General features: G+C 41.8%; 1 protein-coding gene across 1 annotated transcript in view; it reads left to right on the forward strand.

The window, feature by feature from the left end:
• CLPB (caseinolytic mitochondrial matrix peptidase chaperone subunit B) overlaps positions 1–25,872 on the forward strand; it is a 2,847,862-nt gene that overhangs the window by 1,514,109 nt on the left and 1,307,881 nt on the right. Inside the window, exon 7 of the mRNA XM_044073023.1 lies at positions 9,049–9,163. Within this exon, the coding sequence (XP_043928958.1) occupies positions 9,049–9,163 (115 nt within the window). The remainder of the gene's footprint in view (positions 1–9,048; positions 9,164–25,872) is intronic.

The raw sequence follows: 25,872 nt of genomic DNA on the forward strand, positions 1-25,872 counted from the left end.
AATCCAAAGTTCTCTTGATTCTTCTAGAAATTTCCTGTGCTTTTTTCATTTGTCTCAAACATTTTCCTTTGGAACATTAAAAAATTTGCACTGGCAAAGTCTGTCTATAAGATTTATTGTCAAAAGAATGAGAAGCAGAGTCCCCTTCTGTTTACTAATTAAATTTTTGTTGGATAAACTTTATTTCATCCTTTGCCTGTTATGCATTCAAAAATTTCTTTGATCCTCCATTAAAAGTGTACTGAAGACAGCTGAATACAGCAACTTGAATTTCACACCTTCCTCTTGAAATTCCCTGATTGCCTGGATAAATTTGCTTCTCTTCTGCCTAGTGTACAGTGAATATTAATTCTACGTAAACACACTGTTGTCTCCAGTTTTTAATAATTTTTCCTTCTTCTATAGTTTTGTCAGGATCAACTCTTTCAACTGGTATGATTGCATCATTACTAATACAGATCTTGTCTGCTTTCTCATGGCCAGGTTTGGAGCATAGAATCAATGTGCCCTTTCAGTTAACAAATCCTGCTGTGGAATACCAGCCCAGTGGCTTATTTGTGCTTTCATGAATTTAATAGTCTATTTCTTCTAGTTTCTTTGGTACAGCAGAAAATCTCAGGATCTGATGTTGTCAGTCTTCACTTAGTTCTTGACTTTGGGCTTGGTTCTGAGCCTTGGAACTAACTCAGCCATTTACTTCAGCTCATGCCTTCTAAACTGTTGAGCCAGGCTCTATTCATAATGCTCCTCTCAGAATTACCTCAAATCTCGTTTGCCACTTTGGGTGTCAGATGCATTCAGCCTTCTCTCGAACCTTGGCTTATTGTTAAGTAAGTTTTTTGTCTATTTAAAAACTCCTTTTCAATATTTTTTCTTGTTTTCTCTTCCTATAGCTCTCTTACTATCTACCCATTCCTCTAGTTTTAACTTCTACTTTGCATGAGTATATTTTTTCCGCATTCCATACTACCGTTGATAGCTCTTCAAGTACCATTGTTGGTACATCCTTTACCTTTTTAAGGTATTTCTTAGATACCATTATTGGTATTTTCTACCCCTTTCCTTTTTTTATTCTCTTCAAAATTAATCTCTGTTTCTATCCCTTTCTGTCTAACTGTGTGTGCAAGACTGTAGATGTCAGAAATGCCAGGGTAAAATGCCCAACTCTGATGGACATACCCTTTGTGTCTATTGTTTGGGGAAAGTCCACTTACAAGAAAGTTGTTCAATTTGTAACAGTTTTTCTATCCATAAAATTACTGACTGTAAGAACAAATTACTACTTAAGGGACTTTTACAATCTGATTTCGAAGAGACAATTTCTAAGTCTAGAACTGAAGCTAGAACTTCATCATCATCCTCCTCTTCCACTAGTAAGAAAAGACCTTCTTCACTTCCAAGTACCTCAGAACCATCTGAGAAGGTTTCTAAAGGGCCTTCGGTGCCAGATAGCTCTACAGCACCGAAAGGCATTTCTGACCTGGCACCTACAAAATTTTCAGAGCCGATCGCGACTTCCTTGGCACCCATTGAGATTTAGGTGCCGGAACAGTCTAAGCTACCTTTGCTCCCAAGGACAAAATATTCACCAACTGTTGACCCTTTTAAGGACAGACTGCCAAGCCCTTTTCTTGAAGTGAAACCCCCTAGGTCTCCTTCGGCTGCCTCAATTTGATCCACTAGGAGTCTCTCAGAGGGTGGCATTATGAGACTGGTGGATCAACTCCTGATGGCAGGGAGATTGTCCTCAGTTCCTAGCCACTCTGGTGCTGGAACCAGCCTATCTACAACACCACCTGTTCCTCCTCCTCCAACTCCTATCGAGTCATTGGAACCCTCTGTGCCGACACTCCCAGCATCGACTGTCTTGGTTCTGGTAGCATCCTCTTCTCCAGTACTGAGAACTGCCTTGAGTTCCTCTGGGCTTTCAGCACTGGAGGCCTCTCAGGGTTGAGACTATTTGACTGGGTGAGAGGTCCAGTGGTCGGTTTCCATAACTATGGAGCCGTCCATGTCTGTTGGTGCCTCGACCTTTGTAGGATCGACCCAGGCTTCTGTTTTGGAGCTTGCCTCCTCAGTGCGGGGTGTGACCCCAGTTCCAAAGGAGTCTGTTTCGGTTCCGGGCTCCCATCCCTCTACAGGGGGGGGGGGCCTTCTGGATCATGGAGAAGCCTTTGTCCATTGGGGACACACAGTCTTTGCATTCCTGTTGGGACAAGTTTCTACATCCCCATGACCTGAGCTGCCATACGTCTCATCCCCAGAACAGAGGGCACAAAAGTCCCAGGATAGAACCAATTTGTTGGTTTTCTCTTTGGACACTTCCCCAGATCATTCCCCCTGAGGAAGTACTTGCAAAGAAGAAGTGCAAGAGGAAACAGACTCCCCGGAGGAGTCTTTCACCGACGATACCGATTTTGATGAAGGAGAAGGTTCCCCCGAGTCACCCCGTGATGATGTTTCCTTTTGGACATCCTAAAAATCCTTTAACAGAGCTGTGGCTGGTCCTCCATCCAGCCTTCCTCAGAAGAGTCCGTATACCTGGAGGCTTTTCGTGCTCAACCCTACTTCTTGGATCTCTCCGCCCGTTGACTATCTCATTAAGTTGATTGCTCAGTGGGTGTGGAAGATGCCCGACTCCATCAAGCCAATCTCAAGAGGCCTGATCATATCTTATCAGGCCCAAGGGAAAGCCACATGGTCTAAAGGCATACCTATTGACGCCATGGTTATAGCGGCAGCCACAAAGAAGGAACTTGCTGAGGAATGTCCATCTATCCATCCATCTAACAAGGAGTCTAGGACTTTGGATAGGTTTAGGAAGCGTGTTTATGCTTCAAAGACTTTGTTCTCAGGTCCTTGAATTATATGGCACACTTTAAAAAACTACAGAGGGATCTGATCAAGGAGATCTTGGATGCCCTCTCAGGAGCAGCAGCTGAAGGAGTACAGACAAAGTTACTTCTCAGCTAGCAACCCGTGATGCAATTTCTAACTCGTCCATGAGGCTGATTGCTCATGCAGCTGAAGGGACAACTAGAACAGCGGGTTTAGGCATAGCCACACTCCTGGATGCGCTTGTGTGACTTTGTGGAGCCATTTAAAGTGTCATTTATCAACACTCCATTTGACAGATCTACCCTTTTTGATCCTAAGGTAAAAGACACTTTAGCCAGCTGTGAGAAAGTTGGCAAGACCCTTTTTGCCATTGGCATACATTTCTCCACTCTTCAGTGGCCTTATTCTAAAAACCAGAGAAGTGGGAGACTATGGTTTAAAAAAATCCAAAGGGCCTTTCCAGGATTCATGAGGCAAAGACTTTCCCCAGGGCAGAGGGGGAAGGAATGGAAGATGCCACCCCAGAAGCAGAAATGGACCACAAAACCAGGGGTCCAGAGAATCTTTCTCTGGTACTTCCTATCAGCACCCCTGAATGTGGGCCCGATTGCCCACCTCTGGAGGCAGGCAGGGGACGACTTTCTCTGCACCTGTTAGCCTGGCAGATATTAACTACAGACAAATGGGTGCAGGAAATAATATCCAGAGGTTAAAAAATTCCACTATTGTTACCCCCAGTAACCCAGATGAAACTCCCAGACATTCCACCCAGTCAAAGGGAAGCAGCAGTCATAGAAATGCAAACACTGCTAGACAAAAGAGTCATCCAAAAATTCCCACCAGACCAAGCAGTATCCATGTTTTACTCAAGGTTCTTTTTAGTTCCCAAAAAACAGGGGACTGTAGACTCATCTTGGATCTCAGCCAGTTCAACAAGGCAGTTCAGAAAACCAAGTTTCAGGTGGTCTCGTTGCAGTCAATACTTCCATTCTTGGAAAAAGGTAATTGGATGTGCTAGGCAGACCTCCAGGATGCCTACTGCCATATAAAAATGGACAAATGCTCCAGGAGTTTTCTGTGCATCCAGCTGGAAGCCAGTCATTTCCAATTCTGAGCACTGCCCTTTGGACTCACCACAGCCCCCAGGGTGTTCACCAAATGCATGGTAGTGGTTGCAGCTCATCTCAGACTGCAGGGCTTTCGAGTTTTTCCATACCTCGACCACTGGCTCCTTACCGCTGCCACCAGATGTCAGTTAGAATGAGCGAGAGATTACACTCTTCACCTCTGTACATCTCTAAATTTCGAAAAGTCAAGCTTACAACCTTCTCAGCAGTTAGACTTCATCTGAGGCCACTTAGATGCTGTCACAGGAATTGCTTCTCTTCATCCAGAAAGACTACAATGCATCAGATTCTAAGTCTCACAAATTCTAAGAAACAACAGAGTGCCAGCAAAATTAGTCTTAAAAACAATAAGCCCTATGGCAGCAGCAATAACTCTTGTCCCCTTAGCAAAATATCACGTGCGGATCCTGCAGTGGTTACTTGCCTCCCAATGGTCTCTGGTTCATCAACCAGTACCCTACCGGATTGTAATTACCAACTGCTGCAAACAGGATCTTTCATGGTGGCTCCATTCCAATCAGATTCTCTTGGGGCAACCTTTCATTCTTCCGTAACCCCAAGCCATAGTGACCACGGATGCTTCCCAGATAGGGTGGGGGTCATAATCTGGGAAGGACAGTCCAAGGCACATGGTCCCAACTAGAGGCCAACTTCTGGAGATGAGGGCAGTGCTGTTAGCGTTGCAAGCATTCCACAATGTCCTACTTCTGGGAACAGTAGCAATTCAAACAACATGTCAGTAGTGTGGTATATCAACAAACAAGGGGGAACCAAATCTTGCCCATTGTGTTGACAAGCCCTCAGAGTTTGGGAATGGGCAATTTCTTCAAGTCGCTTTGTCATAGCAACGCACATTCCAGGGAGCTCCAGTGTGATAATGGACAAGTTGACCAGAACTATTCTCATGCCTCATGAGTGATGTCTCCATCCTGTAGTGGCGAACAAGATTTCTCGTCACTGGGACCAACCTTGCTGCGATCTTTTTGCCTCACCCTTGAACAACAAGTGCAGAAGTTACTTTGCCCTAATTCCCCCACCTGGGAAGTCACCCAGAGATTCTGTCCTTCACAATTGGAACCCCCGGTCTTCTCTATGCCTTTCCTCCAACTCCCTTGATATCACAATTTCTAAAGAAATCCAAGAGGATGGAGTACTCAATAATTCTCATTGCTTGGTTTGTTTTCCTTTCCTTTGTCCTCACCTTTGTCAGAAACCATGGATTCTGGACCCAGCTCCAGATCTGCTGCCTCATCCAGAAGGCATGGTTCATCCGAATCCCCAACATCTCAAGCTCACTACGTGGCTTCTCCAAATCCCATGATTGACAGTCATTCTTCCCTATCCTGTCCTGTCCAACACATAATTGTGGCTCATCATAAACCTTCAACTAGGAAAATTTATCAAAGTAAATGGGGAAAAATGTGCGAACTGGACCCTTAACAACAAACTTGATCCTTATTTGAGCCTGGTTCATAAGGTTTTGGATGTCTTAGCCAACCTCTTTCAATCTTGATCCTCTGCATCAACAATTAAAGTTCATCAAGCGTCAATCTCGAACTTTCATATAGGATTCGACAGCTTTCTTAATGGGACTCCTGATTTTAAGACCTCCATTTAAAGAACCAATTCCTCCTTGGGATCTAACATTAGTCCTACAGTCCCTTACTTCGTCCCCCTTTGAACCATCAGCAACTTGGAAAAATGTATTTTTAGTGGCTATTACATCTGCCAGAAGAGTATCTGAACTTCATGCCTTATCCTGCTAACCTCCATACTTAATATTCCACAAGGATAGGGTTGCACTTAGGACCAATCCATCGTTTTTACCAAAGGTGGTTTCAGAAGCTAATATAAATTAGACCCTTCAGTTGCCGGTCTTCTTCCCTAATTTTACCAGTAAAGGGGAGTATTCCCTTCATTTGCTAGATGTCCACAGATAACTACATTTATATCTTCACAGAACAAAGGATTTCCGAAAATCTGATCAATTATTTGTTGCATTTTCTTCCCTATTTCTAGGTAATCCAGTTTCAGAGGTTACCTTGGCAAAATGGCCTAGAGACAGTATTACTTTTGTCATTCGAAAGGGCTTCAACTACTATACCCAGTTAAAGCCATTCAACCAGAGCAGTGGGAACTTCTGCAATTTTTCATGCCAGAGCATCCTTGGATGACATTTGTACAGCAGCCACTTGGCCTTCTCCACATACTTTTATCACTCATTACAAATTGAATTAGGTGTCGAGAGGATGCGCATCATTTAGTTCAATGGTGCTTAGGAATATTCTTTCATGAGACCTCCCGAGACTAAAGTAGCTGAGGACTCTGTCCCACAGTCAAGGATTGAGTGAAGATTGACAACATCAGATAAAGAAGTTATGTCTTACTATAACATTCCATCTGTGTTGTCAGTCTTCACTAATCCTTGACATTCCCCCCTGTCCCCCATCGTGAGACTCTTAGTGGACCAAATCTTCCATGACTGGCTTCATATTATGGACACATATCTGATCTCTCAGTATTATGTCTATTATTATTATAGTTAATGTAATTTCTGCTTGTCTTATAATTAATGTAATTTCTGCTTCTCTGTCTGCCACTGTGTTGGGCAAACTCGATCTGAGGTAATTCTGAGAGGAGCATTACAGGTGGTGCCTGGCTCGAGAGTTTGGAAGGCACGAGCTGAAGGAAACGGCTGAGTCGGTTACCCACGGTCAAGGATTAGTGAAAATAGACAACACAGATGGAATGTTATGGTAAGACATAACTTTTTTTCAGTGCATGCTTTGTCTTCTAACTTTACCATTTTTTTGAAACTGCTCTTCTTGAGAAGTCTCATACTCTGCCGTATTTTAATTTCAACTTCTGATTTTTTGCATTTTTATCAGTTCATCTGAATAGCTGCTTAAAGCTTCTTCTATTTTTTCAGCCTTTTGTTATTTGACTTGATATGCTCCTTCAATGTTTCATTTATTTTAGTAATGTCTGAGTACATTTGATTTATTTTTTCTCTAAATTACTGGCAGCCATTACTTGTACCAAGGCTGAAGTTTGAACTGCTTTTTGTTGAACAGCTGTTTTATTTTACAGTTTAAGTCTTTGTTTCTCTGTTTGTCAAACACACACTGCATGTTTTCAGGTGTAATATGAGCTGTATCGTTTTTTCATAGTAGCATTTTTCAAGATTTCTTTTTTAACAAATTGGAAATAAGTGGTGTACTTCCCTTTCTAGGCACAAGTGGATGTTTAAGCATTGTGTTTAACATTAGTAACTTAATAACACCCATCGAAAGGTTAGTGCCAGCCCAAAACCTTGAGTAATTACAAAAGCAGTGTTGGTCAAATACAAGGTATTACATCATGTCTGTGTTCCAGTGTCTGTGTTTCCTGTTGGAAAAAAAAAATCGTATCTGGGTAGCTACATCCGTTGAATTCATTTATGCTACCAAAAATAACCATCTTCAGAGAGTAGTCAAAGTACATTCTTATTCCGTTTCAGGGGAATGAACTTTACAGCCATTTAGGTTATTATGTAGTGTAATACCCCTCAACAAAATTTGCACAGGTTTGGGCATTCCACTGCTGATTGACAGGTGATGAGGGTGTGGTATTATTCTCCCTGCCTATAATAAATTATATGTAAAGGTGTGAGTTAATCCTGAATTTTTAAAATACTGTTTAAGGTGCAGTTTACTTTTTTTTAAAGGTAGTACACTAGTTCTGTTCGCAAAAGTGTGTATGTTACATTTTATTCTGTTTAAAAGGTGGCACTCCAGCTACATTCACAAAAGGGTTTACATTACATTCATACCTCTCACCCTCTTAGCATGAGAAATCTGGACCCAAAATCAGAAACAGGTTTTTATTATTGCTCATACGCTCTTAGAAAATTTGTTAGAATAGCAGATTTTGCATTAACATGCATTTTCTAATGATATTTAGTCTGAAATTCAAATACTTGTCATTATTGAATCTAAAGTAGGAGGCAAAAATCTGGACTGAAAAGCTGAGAGGTATGGTTACATTTTAGTTTATTAACAGTTTGTGACAGAGATTGTGGGTATCATTCAGTGCTATCGATAGTGCCCCTGTAGGCATGGTTAGCTGCAGTGTGTGCATCTTGGAGGGTAAGACACTACACAATAACCACCATTTGTGAGATGACTACTTGTTCTTCAGTCTACATTATACACATGGTCTGCAAAGCTAGAGTTTTTTTGTTTGTTTCTTTTGTTGTTTTAACCATGGTCCAAGGCATGGTTGGTGTGGCTCCATTGAAAAGCCATTGCTGTGTAGACAGCGTCACTGCATTTTCAGAAGAGGCCTCACTGTTGCTTGAAGTATCCCTGTATTTACAGTAACATTCCCCATCTTCCTCGTTTTCTGCCCGTGTTTGTCTTGTAGGACTTTGTCTTATATTGTTTGTACTGATATTGTGGTATGAATTTGATGAATGGTGACAGCCTTGTTAAATCTGGGCTCTGTTATCAAAGTAGAATGATAGGTTGACCTTTGCCAAGTAACTGTTCTAGTGAGTCACATGACTAATGGCTGCAACCTCAGAGCCTTGTTTTCTCTGCTGCTCCACTAGGGTGTGAAAGTGGATTTGCCTTTTGCCTGGAAAAAAGGGGACAAAGTGTGATGGTTGTATTTTAACATTTTCACATTTAAGTCTCTTTCAAGAGTTCATACTTTCTAGATATGTATTAGAGTGTGTCATGCATACAGCAAAATGATGTGATGCTTGACTGAGAGAGGCAATTTCAGTGTGTACCATTTGGCTTGAGAATGGTACAGAATAACCTAATACAACTCCTGCCTCACACAATTTCTTTTTATCCCTTGTGACTTCAGATTCTGGTCAGAACATGCTTGTTGTAGCTGTGTAGGCTTGCCATACATTAAGTATGAAGCCAGTCATTACTGATTATGGAAAACTTTTGGCCATTGTAAAGTGGTGTTAGAAGGGCCTGAATACCTGTTAGCATGGTGAATACAGAGACAGTTTAGTCACCTGTTAACTCCAAGTAATATCCCCATTATCTTAGTTATTAACCCAATGCACTTTGTTGTGTGTCCACAGTTCCAGGAGCAACAACGAAGGCAGGAGTTAGAGGAGCGCCGTCGCTTCCCTCTTGAACAGAGACTGAAAGAGCACATCATTGGTCAAGAAAGTGCCATAGCTACAGTTGCATCAGGTAAGAGAATGAATGTTGCTAGTGATGCAAAAGAAAATTTCCTTTTGTGATCTATATTCTAATGACATTAGTCACCTGGTATCATAACCTCCTTTGTTGCTTAATCTTTGGTCAAATTTTTAAAATGTTAAATGAATCAGGAATATTTAACAGGAGTGGATTGTCAGATAAGCATTGTAAACAAGTATGTTTTGAGCGGCAACATATTATGTTGGATTGTTTGTTTTTGTGTTGACCTGTGTATGTTTATGGCTACCAACTGTTTTGTTTGCCTATGTACAAATAGTAGTTGGTCTTGCTGATTTTTGCCATCCAGTCACTAGTTTTGGTTCCCAGTTGATAATATGAAGGTACTACCATCAGTGATGAGGATGACCAGAATTCACAGTGAAGCAAACCATGAATGCTAGTCGTCAGCTGTGTTCCAGTTCAGAGTGAACCATGTTACATGTAGTGCTTGAGTACATTTATCTATTCTGATACTACAGGAAGGAACATTTTCCCCATTTTCCTTCCTCCCTCCTTACATATTGTATACGTTACCAGTGATACTGGTGGATGACTAATCTACCATTCTCTTTGTAACAAGTAAAATGACCTCTTAATTTGACCTCAAGCATTGTTTCCTAAAAAAGAAAATTTCCTTTTGTGGTCTTCATTCTAATGAAATTAATTATTGGGTATTGTGCCTTCTGTGTGGAGTCTGCATGTCCTCCTTGCGGTCACGTGGGTTTCCTCCAGGTGCTCCAGTCTCCTCCCACATTTCAAAGACATGCAGTAGGTGGATTGGACACTCTAAATTGGCCGTAGGTGAGAGTGTGTGTGAGACTGAGTGGTACAAATGAATTACTGCGGCAAGGCTAGCCACCTGGTGGTGTAAACCTTGGCTCGAGATGATTGTCATTGCAGAAGTGACACCCAGACCCCATATGCAAAATGGGAAAAGGGGTTGAGAATGGATGGATGGATCCTCATATTGTTTAACACTTTGGTGAAAGTTGAGTGCTTTCAGATAGTAACCAGACTACCACGAATGTTGTACATACAAGACCATAAAAGGGTGAAGCATGTCATGTCTACAGCTAGTGGGGTTTGGCTTTGGTGGCCTAAATGCCTTAAAGATATAAAAATAAAAAATCCAAGGGCATTTATAAGCCACGTAGGTGAACCACTTGTATAACTTTAGGGGGTAATTTGCATATTTCCTATAGGTGTCTGTTAAAGCAGGTGTAAGGAATTCACACAATGAAGTTTTTGGTTCACTAGGGTGTTTTTCGTGTTTCTGCATATGAGTTTTTTCTGTGTGACCTTTCTACTTGCTGTTTTGTCTAACATTAAAAAGAAATTTACTCTTCACTCAGATCACTTCCTTCTCACACCCATCATCTACCAGTAATATTGGGAGAGTTGCTCACTCCCTGAGTGTTAGGCCTCTTATATTTTGTTAAGGGTAGATTGGTCCACTTGAATCTGATAACTGAAGTACAAAAAAAAATATTTACTTTAAAACATGTGATGTTTCATGTGTAATGTGAAATAAAAAATTACACATTCCCATTTGCTCATTGTCTTTCACCTAAAAATAATAGCCCTTTATTTTATTGCACTGGTCCTGACCGTGGCCCTGAGAATGAAGTACATTCTAGGGTTAAGTCCTTAAGTGCGAATTCTGGTTAACATGCATTTTAGCAGTTTCTAATACTAAAATAAAGCAAATATTCGTGTCTCTAAACTCTAAGTGCTGTTTCAAGCTTAATGTTAAATATGACTACAAGTCAGACATCTTTTCTGTCAGTCCTAGCGGTACCACCTCATCACCAAATGAGACTGTCTTTTGGAACTTCTCCAGGCCAAACCTGCTTCAGTTTGTAAAAGACTTATGCAGGTTGACCCATCTGAGAGGACTGCTGCATTCACTTTTGACTTTTACCAGTACCTACACATCCACATAGAAAAGACTGCACTTGTCTGCCTTAAATATAATGGTAAGTTCAGGAATAAAAGTTTCTGGTAGAACTCCCATAAAAAAGAAGGAGAAACATTGTAAGAAATCCCAGTCCCCTTATTTCAGTACCACAATAAAAAAATTCCAGCAGAGAGGCTAACCTGTATAAGGCTCACCACCTTGTATTTTCCCCCCACTTAGTAGCCCTGTAATATATGAACTACTTTCATCACAAAGCTTTAGGGTGATAATTGTGGCTTAGGTGTATGTTCCCCTTTTTTGTCTGGCTGATAAATGAACTCCTGATCTAATTCAATATGAAAGTAAGTCAGTGGCTGATCTGGCAGTACAGAAGCCTTATTCAAAGCTTTTATTTTATTTATGGTTCTTCTTAAGGATGAGATCCTTATGCTGTGCTTTCTTAAAATATTTGTTAGTAATGTTCGACTTTAGCAAGGCCTCATTTCTCCTATTGTTTTGGAATCCATATTAATTTAGGCTTGAATCATTCGCTATTTATTCTTGCAAGGTACTTTCTGCTTTACTGTTGCTTTCACTTTCCTCACCAGTCTCCTCACCCTATGTGGTTCTCTGTGGACCTTAGTGACCCACAGTTCATGTACGTCTACAAGTCAAGGAAGTCAGGGAATGTCTGGGAAAAAATTACCTCGTACCCAGGTTTGGGTAGTACCCCCACACAATGCTGTAGTGTACCTAGGGATGCACTAACCATCTCTCCTTTGCAGTAATCTGCCCTATTTCCATGCACACATATAGTCTCCAGTTTTCCTTCTGAGTTTTATATTCTGTCTTTTACTAATGACCTATTTATTAAAGTTAGCATGCTTACAGAATAAGTCAGTGATTGTACTTGTTTCCCATTCGCACATATTTTTTTTTAAACTTTGCCCCCTCACAGAACTGAGCCTAATGGCTCACCTACTTGCACCAAGCCAGACCATTTGTTCTGTGACAGGGGAAGCTGGGAATTCTTAGTGAGCCAAGAGACCTAAAGCTCATCCTCACATCCTCAAGTAGCTCATCCAGTCTGCACTGACAGTCAGGTAGTTGGGAGAGGCCAGCTTGCTGGTCTTGCAGGGTAGCCTATCATCTTCTGTGGCATAGGACCCCCCCCCTTTCCTAGGGTGACTCTTCTGTGCTCCTCTGTATGCTGCCCCCATGCAGAAATGTGCTTTGTGACTTAAACATGACACTATAAGGTAATGTTCCACAGGGTGAAAAACCTAGTCCTCTCTCTATGTGTCACCCATGAGCTCACTCCCACAGAATGGGCAAGTCAGCAACAGCTGCTCACTCACATCTTTCCCCATCAGTTCGTGCAAGTGTTTGGGCTGCTAGTTGAACCCCTGCAAATAGTCAGGGCTCTATCCTTGTATGCCACAGGCTATATCACATTGTTTTATTGAAACTGAGTAATATTAACACTAGTTGACTCAGTCATATTTGCAGTAATAAAATATACTTCCCTACTAGCTAGTTCAGCTGTAAATATGAATTTTCTCCCCCCACCTAGTACTTGCATCACATTGAAGAGTTTATTCACATGTTGGACAATTTTTATATATGTAATTCCATGCACTTTGACTAATTTAATTTTCTAAGTAATTTTTAGTCCTGTTTTCAAATTGGGGTTGCCTGCCATTGTCTCTAAACTCCTGAAAAGTTAAAAAATAATTAATTTTTTAAGCTGCTTTTAGTCCCACCCCCATTTAGGACCTGCCTGGTATAGTCCCTAAACTTCTGAAAAGGAAAATGTCTTTCATCTTCACCCCTCAAAAGCGTTCTTATCAGTTCCATCTGCTTTGTAACGATTTCTTTGGGTTCTACAGTCTCTGATACATTGTCATAGCACACGTGCTGTCATATATTTATGAACCTGGTCAGTTAGTTGGTATGCAGAGGCATCTACCAATGGGTGAAGATAGACTTCTTAGAAAATGGGTCAGTTCTGCTATCCAGAATATTGCATTTTCTTCTTGCTTTAATCACTTTTGTGCCAAGTGGGCTAAGTCAAGCATTTATGATTAGGTTGGTGTGTCTGGGATACAAGCCCATGTGTGAAATATTTGGGCATGAACTATTGAAGTTACTCCACCCAAATATGTGAGAAGGCTTGTGCAGATTCTAAATCAAAGAATGCTTGTTGAGATTCCCTACTCAGAAATGGAGCTGTTAGCCTAGCCCACTTGATAGCTGGCCAGCTATCTGTCTTACCTGTCTGCTTGAATGTTAGTAAAAAGCCGTAAGATGATCATTGGGACTCATTTTAGGTTCATAGATTAGTACTAGGCTAATTGCCCTTGTGGGCCGTTTTCAGCCTAGCCAATTACCCCATGTGAGAATCAAACCCTGCACCTTATGTTTGTAAGGTAAACACCTTAACCATTATGCCAACCTCCCACCCTTTCTATAGAAAGAAGTGAGTTGTTATTACCTGATTTCCAGACTGGGGCTGTTCCCAGAACACTTTGTTTAAATAAACTTCTCCTACACATTGCTGTTCCTTGTTGAAAAAAAAAATCTGTATTTTTCTACTGGGCCACTTGAAGGGCAGAAAATTGTTCTTGTTGACTGAACAAGGCTTACACAGCAGTAGTTATGTGTTGGAAAGCTCAGTTTGTTTCTTGCTGAGCTTGCTTAGTTTCCATTTGAATTTTGTTAGTCTCTTCTTGCACTTAATTAATTTTGTCCTGAGGTGGGCACTTTTGTAGATTAGCAGTGGTCGGAATCAAGGCTTCAGTAGACTTTGTCCCTGTTACTGTATCACAATCTGCTTCACAGCTCACTAGGCCAAAATAGTACTTTCTGTAACATTTTGTCACAGTTCTGTATGCCAGGAAGCATTTTAGATGGTCCTCAGTGTCCCTACAGGGTGAGATAAAGTACTGTTTACTTGAATATTTAAAACAGGAGGTTATAATGGCAACGAAATGCAGTTGTTATTCATCTCAATATGAGATGGTTGGTTATAAAACACAGAAAAATAAGTGTTTCATTTCAGCATCAAATGGTAAAACATTCTTTGGTTATTCAGTAAAGCAAAAGCAATGCTTGCCACAAGTGTGATGCTAGTAAGTTTTGTACACAGAAAAATGTTCCCTAAAAAAGTATTATAAAACTAAAGTAAATAAAACAAGGGCAGCAGCCTGAATTCATCTGCTTTAAACAAACATTTCACATGGATATCAACACCATCATCATAATTTGGGGCAAGTTTTAAAGTAACAATGAAAAAACACAGTCTTACGTGGTCAGTCATGAAACAGTTTTATTTACAGGCATGACAGTCACAAAGCATGGTTTTTCTGTTTCTTTTTTTATAATAATCAAAGAAAACATAGCTGTAAGTTGAGTCTTTCAGTGCCATTTGAGAAGAAAACCACTGGGAATAGTCTTGATTGTAGGCTTCCACTGGGAGCAAATCAGTCCTGTGATTCCTAGTCATAGCCTTTAAGGTTTCCAGAACACACAATTGTAAGAATAAGTAATATTCCAATATCAGGCCCAAGATACATCAAAGGTTTCTCTGCTTAAGGCTGTTTGCCTTCATGGAACTCAACACACATTATCATATTCACTTTTTGGTTTTAACTGACTTTCCTGCTCATAGCTCTCATAACAGCTGTTCAGCATTTCTGTAATGCCATTAAAAGGGGACTTAACCTAGTAAGGTAAAGTAAGTGACAAGTATTGTAGAGAGATTGGGTATATATCACAGTATGTAGGCCCCCTGTAACAGATGTACAAGTTCTGTCCAGGCACTTTAAATAGTTCATGTGATTTACTGTTAAAACAAGTGTGTGCTGCTGCTTAATTATCATATGTCTCAATCATAGGGTCATAGGAAGTTAGTAGGCTGTTCACCCTGGGGTCTTTACAAGCCTAGCCAAGAATTTAGCCCATGTTCCAATAAGTTCATACCCGATGCCCCTGTCCAACAGGGACACAGGTAGAATCCCAGGGGTGTATTTTCTGTTCTCCATCCAGTTATCCAGGTTGCACTTAAAAAGGGTTAATGAGGTACTCTGCTTGACATGGAGAGGGAAGTCTCTGGAACACAAATTTGTCCCGCCATCAAGTCCTATTGATGTCATGGACCAGGTTGGGGTCACACGTGCAGGTTACTGGAGTGGAGCTTGACTTGCAGATATGCAGCAGTCCCATCAAGGCGGGGTCTGAGTTTGCTTTGTATGCTAGACAGAGGTCACCTCTGAGGAGTCTGTGTAAGACTGAGTAAAGGGACAGGGGTTTTAGTCTATCTGTATATGGTAGATGTTTGAGGTCCTGGATTCTACTGGTGAGGAACCTCTGTGGTTTGTCCAGCTGCTGCATGTGCTTTGTGAGGTACATGCCGAAAGGGGCATTGTACTCAATAATGGGTCTTATAAGGGAAGAATACAGAGATATTATGACCTCTTTGTCCCTGGATGAGATACCCTTAATAACGAGGTGGGCCATGTAGAAAGCTTTCCGTACAATGGCGGCAATATGGTGGTCAAAAGTCAGTTTGCTATCAACCTGGGTGCCCAAGACCCTCACGACTGATTGCATGCTTAGGACCTTGTTATTAATGTGATAATTTGTGGGGACGTCACTCTCCCCAAAGGGGATGATGATGCATTTTTTGGCATTCAGTTTGAGGCCATATTTCTGGCACCAGTAATTTGTTTGGGTGAGACCCTCTTGGAGGATATCCACATCACTAGGGTTTTGGACTGCACCTCAGAAAAGTATATCCCAAACAACAGAGCCCCCAGGACCGATCCCTGGGGTACACTGCTCATTACAGGTCTACTGCTTGAGGTGGCTTCTCCTGTTTTGACTAGGTGGGTACTGTCAGTGAGCCAGTTTGCTGCCCATCTGGTAACATATGGATTGATGCCTAGTTGAGAGAGTTTATTTATTATACTCGAATGGGGTATAGTATTGAAGGCTTTGGCCAGGTCAAAGTAGGAGGTGTGTACAGTCTTCCCCTCATCCATGGCTTTGGTGACTGTCTCAAAGAGGTCAACCAAATTTAACAGGCATGACCTCCCTTTGACCAAACCAAACTGTGTGGGATTGAGTGTTTGGAGGTTGCCAATGTCCTTGTTAATGAAGTCCATGGTAATCCATTCCATGGCCTTGCAGATCAGGCTAGGTAGGCTGATGGGTCTGTAATTTCCTGAATCAGTGGACACTCCACCTTTGTGCATGGGGATGACAGTGGCTGGCCTCCACTGGGCTGGGATGTAGCTGGTAGTGAGGCATTTGTTGAATAGGGCACCTAATGATGCTGCAAGTTCTTGCCTGAGTTCATGTAGGATGCAGCCTAGGATGTTGTCAGGTCCCATGGAGGCTGTATTTTTTGCCTTTGAGAGGACAGTGATGACTTGTTCCCTAGAGATAAGGGGAGGGATGGGCAGGTGCTGGGGATGTCCTGATTTACTGATTGGGGGGGGGGGGGGGGGGCAGAGGGGTGATGTTTTCACTGAACCTGTCTGCCAGCAGGTTGGCTATATATCTATGGCTTTTGTGTATGTGGTGTCCTTGACCACTAGTTCTGAGCAGATCTGAGTGCTTCTTTGAGATTGCAAATATATGTGAAGAAAGCCTTATGATTTTGTTTAGTAGATATGGCCAGTTTTGACTCGAAGTTTGCTTTGGAGGGTTTCACTAGTGCTCTTATTTGCTTGTTCAGACTAAGGAAGTAACAGTTAGCCACCTTCTGCTTTTTGGTCCTGGACAGCAATTTTGTTCTTTTATTATAGGGTTTATTTATTGCAGATGTCCACCAGACAGGTTTACTCTTCCTTGAGGAGGAAGATTTTATCCTGTCGGATATTCCTGATTCCATGCAGCTATATGAATGTTCGTATAGTACTTTGGTGTAGATTGACATATGTGCCAGTTACTGTGGAGGGGGAGGGGGCTGTGAAGCTGTTTATACCTTCCCTTAGGAGGTTGTAATCAGTTTTGGAGAAGTGTTTTTGCTTGACCCTAGCCGGGGGAGGGTGGGATGTGACCTTGAAAGTGACCAGTTTGTGGTCGAATCTTACCAGGGAGGATGACACTGTAGGGATGCTGCAATGGTTACTCATGTTGGTTAATACCAAGTCCAAGATATTATTACCTCTTGTGGGGGTGTCGACCAGCTGGTCCAAGGAATTTGCATTGACAAAATCAAGGAATCTCTGTGTATTTGTGTTTTGGCATGAATATTTCTTCCAGTCTATGGTTGGATAGTTAAAGTTGCCCAGGATCCGGGTAAAGGGTTGAATCTTGATAGATTCAAAGAGGCCCAGGTAGGTGGAGTGGGCATCTTGAGTCAAAGCTGGGGGCCTGTAGCTAGCTATGATTTGATTATGGGTTTTGTCAACAGTTAATTGCACCTGGAGTGTCTCCTGTGCATCATACTGTTTCACCAGCCTGGAAGTGTGCATGTCTTTAATATATATAGGAACTCCACCTCCTTTTGCTTTGCTGCCCACAGTTTGGGGTCTGAATGTATGATAGGATGAGTAACATGATGTGGCTGGGATGCTCTCCACAGCTTTGAGTAACATGATGTGGCTGGGATGCTCTCCACAGCTTTGAACAAGACTTCTATGACCGCACAAATGTCATCATCTTCCAGGGTTAGGAATGCTTGCAATGAGTTCATTTTCATGGTTAGACTCCTAGGGTTTAGCAGCATGACCTTTAATTTGCATTTTGGTGAAATTTTCATGCTGGTAGTTTTGACCTTATGGCATTGCCTGAAAAGGGGACTATGGGGGAGGCAAGAGCCTTTGCCAGAAGCCTGAAGCCCAAGGGAGACAGATGAAGGCCATCTCTGGCAAAGCATCATGGTCTGTCAGTCACGTCTTCCCAGGCTGTCAGGTATTGGATCCCCTTGGATTGACACCAGAAACTAAGCCAATCATTAAAGTCAATCATTTTCAGTTTGCATTGAGGCATCATTCTGGGTGATGGTAGACTGTTGATTAAGGCTAGGAACATACCTGCCTGGGACACATAATCAGTGAGCCTGATCATGTCTGTCTTCATATAATCCAGTGCTTTACTTCTCACATCATTCACGGCAACGTGGACTATGACAGAGTCATAACAGTACCTTGTTGAGAGACTTAAGTGCATGGGTGATATGGTGGATTCTGGCACCTGAGAAACAACTAACCATGACTTTCCCCTTATCCAGCCTGGTGAGTAGTACATCTCTGTGTCACACAATGGGATCTCCTATGACTAATATGTTGAGTTTATGTTTAGGCCTTAGTGATTGTGAGACACAGGTGTGTGGACTGTGTGTGGTGTGGTGCGCAATGGAGTTTGTGTGTGTTTTTGCCTCTGAGGTCTCTTTTGTTTGGGTATGTTTTTGTTGAGGACCTCTGCATATGTGGGTGTGTGTTGTGTATGTGTGGGTGGTGTTTGAGGTGTGGTGTTTCTGTTGACAGCCTTCTCAGTGCCAGATATACTGACTTGTGAAGGAGAGAGCATAGAATCTAGGTTCTTAATGTAATTGCATCTTTCACAAATTGTGTTCTTAGGTGGTAGTAGTAAAGTGTGTACATGAGGCAGTTGCTACACTGTCTGAGGTTGACCATATCAACCAGACTGGCAGGAGAAACCATGGGAAGTTGTCCATCCATATTTGTCAGAATCTGAGGGAGAGAGGCCAGAGAGAGCTAAGCGGGTAAAGGCTGGAAGGCTAAGAGGAGTACTACTAGGTGATCACACAAGTGCTACTGAGGGAAAATTTGTAGCTGGAATACCTCGCAGTGGGTTAAAAACAATGCAGCTTCGGTGCGTGATGTGCAAACAAGCCCAAACCAGCTCAAAAGCGGGGTTTAACTACCACAAAAAGTTTTTTGAATATTTAAGAGGCAGAACTAATCATGTTTGGCTTTAAAGCCAGAAATGAAAAGACTTGCTTAGAAATGTTACTGTCCTGTTAGAAACTAGAACCTAAAATAGATTACTTTTTGTTTGATACAAGGGTGCATGTTTTCTGCTCACTATATTTTCTCTCCTTGGAAAGGAAGACAGTGTATTCAAGTTGAGTTGAACACAATGGTGGAGAGCTAAGTCATGTAGATGCTTTTGGAGGAGATGGAGATCATAAAATGCCATTTTATGCAAGTCATTGATGAACTTTTTTCAAAAGTGGTTCACAATAATGTATGAGGTACTTGCACAGTATAAACCATGACATTTTTGTAAATTTCTTATATATGTTTTGACTGCATGTTCAGCTTTGTCCAAATATCAAAAGTAGGGTGATAAAACAAAAGCATTGAAGAGGCATATCCCGCTCTGATTCATAGAGCAGAAAAATCCCAATGATCACTCATGACCAGGAACATCTGTTTAATTAATGGTGTCATTTTCAGTCTCAGCATTACAGGCTAATTGTGAAAAGTCAACAGTGATGTAAAAATCTGCTGTCCTGTTTGTCTTCTATATTAGTGTTCTGATTAACTCTGTAGTATGCTGGCTTTAGGTATTTTGCAGCATACTAAACACTTTCAAAGGTTTTGCTTGAACGTTCGTTGACATGTATGTTCCATGTACCAAAGCTGTAGAATACTACTCTGACAACAGCTGAGATCATATTTATTTGCTTACTGCTTAAAACTAATTCTAGCAGGTAATATTACTTGCAAATCAGGTGACAGTGGGAAAGAATAGACAGTGTATTTATTCTGCTGTTTTATTTTTGCTTTTTTATTTACATTTCATTGCAAGTATTTATTCAGCTAGGTGACCTCCATTTTACAGAGAGGACCTGATGAGGAAAACAGAACAGATAACAAGCTGAAATAAGTATGCTGAGAGTTGCAGGTATATAATCTAACAGCATCTTATAATGTTTAACAAGCTAAAAATTAGATATATAATTAGAGGAGGGTACGCATCCACTAATAGTATGTTAGAAAAGGAAATTACTTGTGCATACTACTCTGTTAGATATGTCATGTTTTGAAAACAGAATGAGACTTTTTGATTTCATATTTTTAACCCTCAGTACTCTGGATTCAGGCCTGCCACTGTGTAGCACATTAACCTATGTGCTCCCCCTCTGGAGCAAGAGTCAGCCCATTTCTTCCCCATCCCAGGTGAGAGCCAAATGCTCCATCTGGTCTCTGACTGAGGTGAGAGCCGTATCAGCCTGTTTATTCCCCTTCAGAGGTAAATGTTGAGTGCTAAGAAGGCCATTTTTCATGTAAGGGACCCGTCTGTCTTCACCTAGCTGCCTTCAGCTTTACTTGAAGCTTCTGCTCTAGGGAGACTCCCTATGTTTGCCTACATATACCCCAGGACCAGCTGCCTGGCTTATGTGTGACATGAACTACACCAACCCGCTGGCTGCCTCTTACAATCCCCAACATTCAGTCAGTGGTGCTGAGAATCATACTCCACCCCCCAAACCCCCACCCCCCAGAATGGGTGAGCTGACACTGGACACTTTCTTTTGCCCTCCCCTTTTGACTTCTCCAGCTGATTAATTGAACTTGGATCATCTGGGTCATAATCAAGGCTTTATCCCACTATTCTACAAAATTTCCTGATTTCATACTTTTTAACTGTTAATGGTGGAGTCATTTGTGTATATTGCAAAAGCATCCTTTGAAATATATATTTGTTTGCGTGTGTGTTTTGATGGTGCATACCTCTTAACACAGCATTTTAAGTTCTATTTGAATGTTAGGCTTGAAAGAGTAATTTGTTTCTTTTGTTCAAATTCAAAATTGCAATTCAAAGCCACATTACCCTCATAAACAGACTTGACTTCATTCAGCACCTAGGTTTAAAATATTGCAAAGACTGCAGAGACCTGCACTTAAACTGTGAAATTGGATAAGTGCTCTGGACCTGTTGATTTTTAGACAAAAGCTTGGGAAACTACTTTTTTATGTTTGCACTTACATCACCTAAATGTTTTTTCAATTTTATGTTGTGCTTTCCCATCCTGAACTGTTTTTCTGCATTGTTTTACTGATTTCATTATTTTATTAGTAAATCCATTTGGCCAGGAGTAGAAGCCATCTTGGGATTGTGTGGTAGTTAATGTAAGTGAGAGTTTGACTAATTTCTACAAGTACTAGATAGCTGTGAGCACTTTAGCTTTGGATTTCACTTGTTTTCCATTTTTTTTTCTTCTTTATTATTTACTGGGAGGAGAGCAACTTGGCCCTTCTTTTCTTGCTAAGACTGCAGAGAGTTGCACTCAGTGTGAAATTGGATGCAAGTGCTTCGAGATCTGATGCATTTCCAAAAAGAAGTTCATGAAAGTGCATTTTTGTGTTTGCACTTACATTGCCTAACAGTGTTTTTTGTTTGTTTGTTTTTGCCAACTAAAACTGATTTTTGTCATTTTAAATTATATTCTCCTTTGTTTTACTGATTTCTGCATTTTCTGAGTGTATCTGTTTGGCCAGATGTAGGGGCTATCTTTGGACAGAACAGTTGTTGTTATGTCTTTCGGCTTTTCCCGGTTAGGGGTCACCACAGTGGAACTCTGGTCTGCTAATGATTGGCAGTAGATTTTTACGTGCCGAGTTGCCAGCCCTGACGCACAACCTTCAACGAAGGTTCGCCCATTCACGCATGTCTCCACACAGAAGACGCTCTAGCTGAGAATCGAACAGGACAACGTCTTACTGTGAGGCGACAATGCTACCGCAGCACCACCACTGCAGCTATCTTTGGACAGAACAGTAGTTATTCTAATTGTGAATTGAACTAATTGCTGCATGTTGTGGGTAGGTGTGAGCACTTTTGCTTTAGTTTTCACTTGTTTTTCATTGAAATGTTTGTTTTCTTATTTACTATTTGCTGTGTGAAGCTGCACTGGGCTTAGCACTGCAGTAGTAGGTAGTTCCATAGTAGGTAGTGTGAACAAGTAATTTCCTTCTCTTAAATACTAAGAGAAGTTAATTTAGGTGATTTTTTTTCACAAGCTTCCTTCTCACCTGTGCATGTCTGTGCAGCCCAAGTAGTAGCTGTGCTTATATGTACAGATAGACCAAAGAAGCATTACCAGTTCAACAAGCTACTCCAAGTCTTTACACAGCTCATTTTCATTTCCCTCACTGTTATTCAGTACACATTTGCCTTAGTCAGCATAGGCAGACAACTTACTAACACTGTTTGTAATGCCGGCCTTGTAGCATTTAGTTTATTAAGGCAGAGTAAGAACTACCACATGCCAACTGAAATTGAACTTTTGCTCAAGCCAAGGGACTGTTATCTGTACCAGGTGTAAATACTTGGCTAAACTACAGACATCCCTCTCATAGCCAGTTGTACAAGGTGAGCAAAACACTGTTTTTCCCCACCAACACCTGAGCAGCATCTCCAGACTGTCAGCACAAGCTGTCATATACTGATGCCATTAAAACAGTTTCTTCTCAGGCCTCCTAAATGTCCTTCCATATCACTGTTGCAGTATTCCTTACTAAAGGCATCCCTGGCTAAGGGTAGCCCAGCATCCGGCCTGTATACCAAAGCCTTAGGATTTTTAAAAGAACGCCATACATCACACATATGCTCCCCGCTCATGGTGTAGGACATAAAGGTAATGTACGGACTTAACCTACCTCAGAACTCCTTTGCTGCCAGTCTGAATTTCATCTTTGATCATCAGTTTGAACGCTTCTTTGTTTCTGCTGCTTACAGAGCTGCTCTCAGATAAATGCCTCATTAGGGTTTTCTTCTTATCTTGTCCTTTTCTTTTAGTTGTGAGGTTACATGTCATCCAGAAAGGAAACATGTCAGTGTAGGAGACAGGTTCCCCATAAGGACTGTCACAAGCAGTGTTTTTTTTGCTTGGGTTCTTTTCACAACCATACATCATGTCTAATTTGTCAAGAGTTTGTCCCTAAGACTTTGTAGTCATCTCTTCTACTTGTCTGTCTACCTAGAGAACTAACATCTTTATGCTATATCATAGAGAACTGAAATCTTAAGTTGCTGGTGCAAGGCATGATCGTGGAATCATCCTGACCCAAGAGTCAGCCATCTGCCAAGAAGATCATCAAAAAAATTAGTTCAGATTCGGCTGCTGTACCACCTCCCCTGGACATTTCTCTTAAGGTTGGGAAAGTCAAAGGATCATAGGAGGTTACTAGGCTAATGGCCCTGGGGCCCTTACAAGCCTAGCCAAGAGTTTGTCCCCAAAAAAGAAAGAAAGTCTGGAGGATCGTCCAGTTATTTGGTCGGAGTCCTCTGCTGCGAACATTTGGGAGGCTGGTATGGATTTGGCTTCTCACATGTCTTCTGAAGCTCTGCCGATATCCGTTATAGATGTTGAGGGGGAACCACAGCTGATCATATCCAAGGGACTGAGGGGTGTACTGCAGCTTCTTGTTAGGGAGTGGATTTCCACTACTTTGATTGAATATCGGCAAGGGTCCAAACCACCTAAGATCTTTAAGGCTGATGTCCCTTTACAAATGGAGCAGATAACAAAACATATTTCCTCTGCTCCTTAGGATCCCCACATGGCAGGATTTTACACAGGGGTTGTTTAATGCACTCATGGCCTTGAAGCCACCCCCCTGGAAATATCTGTTCCTGATCCCACTTGGTCATCTACTCCTTTTAAGAGGCCTAGAAGATGAGTATTTAGCTTATTCCTCTCAGATTTCTTCTCCATTAGACTATGGTTCTCAGGAGGACGACTCCCATTAGTCCAGACTGTCGCTTTGAAGAATCTTTAGTTTGGAGATGCTATCTCTTGTATGATGGCATTTGTTAAAGTGGGACTGTACCCAGATTTCTGATGTCCAAAAGAGGTATTACAAACTCCTCCAGATGGAGTCTCCTAAGCCCTCTGCTGTCCCTCCTATCCTTGCTGCCCTTTCAGCAGCATCTCAAACTCCTGATTCCCAACCTACAGCCCCTAAAAAAACAACGTTTTATAAGATGCCTGATGATTGTAAGTTTCTTTACAAATAACCCTCTGCTGACCCCTCCGTTGTCTCTGACTCTTCTGATAAACCTTCCCAAACTATTGCCTTCTATTGAATTACTCCTTCTGACAAGGACAGTAGCGCAATGGAAAGGCTAGCCAAAAAGGTTTACACTGCAGCTAGCCTGGCCTTTTAGGCTATTAACTATCAGACCCATATGACTAGGTATGTCTTAGCTCTTCTCTCTCAGGCCTATCAGGTTATTTTTGACCTTCCTGATTCTGAAGAAAGGTTTTGACCCTCTCTTTGTTGGGCTCCTCTTGTTAAGTGGCCTGTCATTGTGCTAAATGTAGTTATGATGCTGCTGATGCTTTTTCTAGAGCTGCTGCCTTTGGTTCTGTGTTAAGATGTTATTCTTGGCTTTGCCTCTAACCCTTACCTAATGATATTAAGGCTAGATTGATGAATGCTTCTCTTTACAGTAAGCATCTCTTTGGTTCTGCAGCTGATGAACTTTTTAAGTCCCTGCAGGAAAAGGGTAAGGCCTTGCAGGAATTGAAAGACATTTTTGTTTCCCCATTCCCAAATTTCAGATGAATTATCCTTCCAAACCCACCTTTGTATATAGACAGTCTCGCCCTCCTTCCAAAGGTAAAAAGGGTTCTAGAAGGGCTCTTCATGCTAAGTATACTCAGAAGCCTCCTTTTCCAGACAAGCCAGGTTATGTTTGACTACTTTCTTCCCTCCCTCCTATGTCAGGTTCCTCTATCCCTTTGTCTTTCCTGTCTCTACACAGTTGGCTAAGGATAAATCAGGATTCTTGGATTCTGTCCATCATTTGTTGGGGATTTTTTATGGTGTAGAAATCCCTTCCTCCCTTTTTGGGTATTCCTCGACCTTCTCAGGAACAGCTGTCCTTTTTTCCTGATGTTCTCAGCCTTTTGCCTCAAAGCTCCTTCTGATTCTCAAAGGGGGAGTGGGTTTTATTCCAGAATGTTTTTGGTTCCCACGAAAGAAGGCACCCAGAGGCAAAGTCTGGATCTTTCTCAGCTCAACACCTTTCTGAATGTTCCTTCCTCTCAAATGCTGTCTCTTCAGGTCCTCTTTCCTCTTCTTTCTCCACAGGCTTTCCTAGTCTCTCTGGATCTCAAGGATGCCTATCTTCACATCCCTATCCATCCCCCTTTCAGGAAATGTTTACATTTCTCTGTTTCTTCCTTACATTTCCAGTTCTCTGTTTTGCCCTTTGGCCTCTCTACTGCCCCAAGGTTCTTCACCAAATGCCTTGCTCCTGTGATTGCCTTTCCAGGATGAGAGGGATATGGATCTTTCCTTATCTGGACGACCTCATTCAAGGCTTCCTCTGCAGAGACCCTGCTTCAGCACCTCCACTATGCTATTTGCCTCTTGCAAATCGTAGGGTTTATGATAAATTTCCAGAGATCCTTCCTGACTCCTTCTCAGGATCATGTTTTTTTCTCAGGTTTAGGCTCCAGATCATTCCTATGCTGACTTTCCTGCCACCACCCAAGGCTGTGACTCTAATTGCCTTTTTTTCAGTCCCTTCTTCCTCCGGTCTTAATTACGGCTAGGGAGTTTCTAAGGGCTGTGGGTTACATGACTTCTGCCATTTGTGTGCTTCCTCCAGCCAGGCTCCATATGAAGAAGTTACAGGGATTTCTCATGTCAAGTATGGTTTCAACATTTTCATCCTTTGGAGTTTCTAGTGCCTCTTCTTCCATGCCTTAAAATAAGAGCTTCAGTGGTGGATTCATGAGCTAACTCTCAGCCTAGGGGTCTCTTTCTAGCCCATGTCCCCCTCTCAGGAACTTGTTGGGGGACTTCTT

The sequence above is a fragment of the Protopterus annectens genome, chromosome 5.part1, assembly GCF_019279795.1.
Source record: "Protopterus annectens isolate FY-2018-M chromosome 5.part1, PAN1.0, whole genome shotgun sequence".
Classification (NCBI taxonomy): domain Eukaryota; kingdom Metazoa; phylum Chordata; order Ceratodontiformes; family Protopteridae; genus Protopterus; species Protopterus annectens.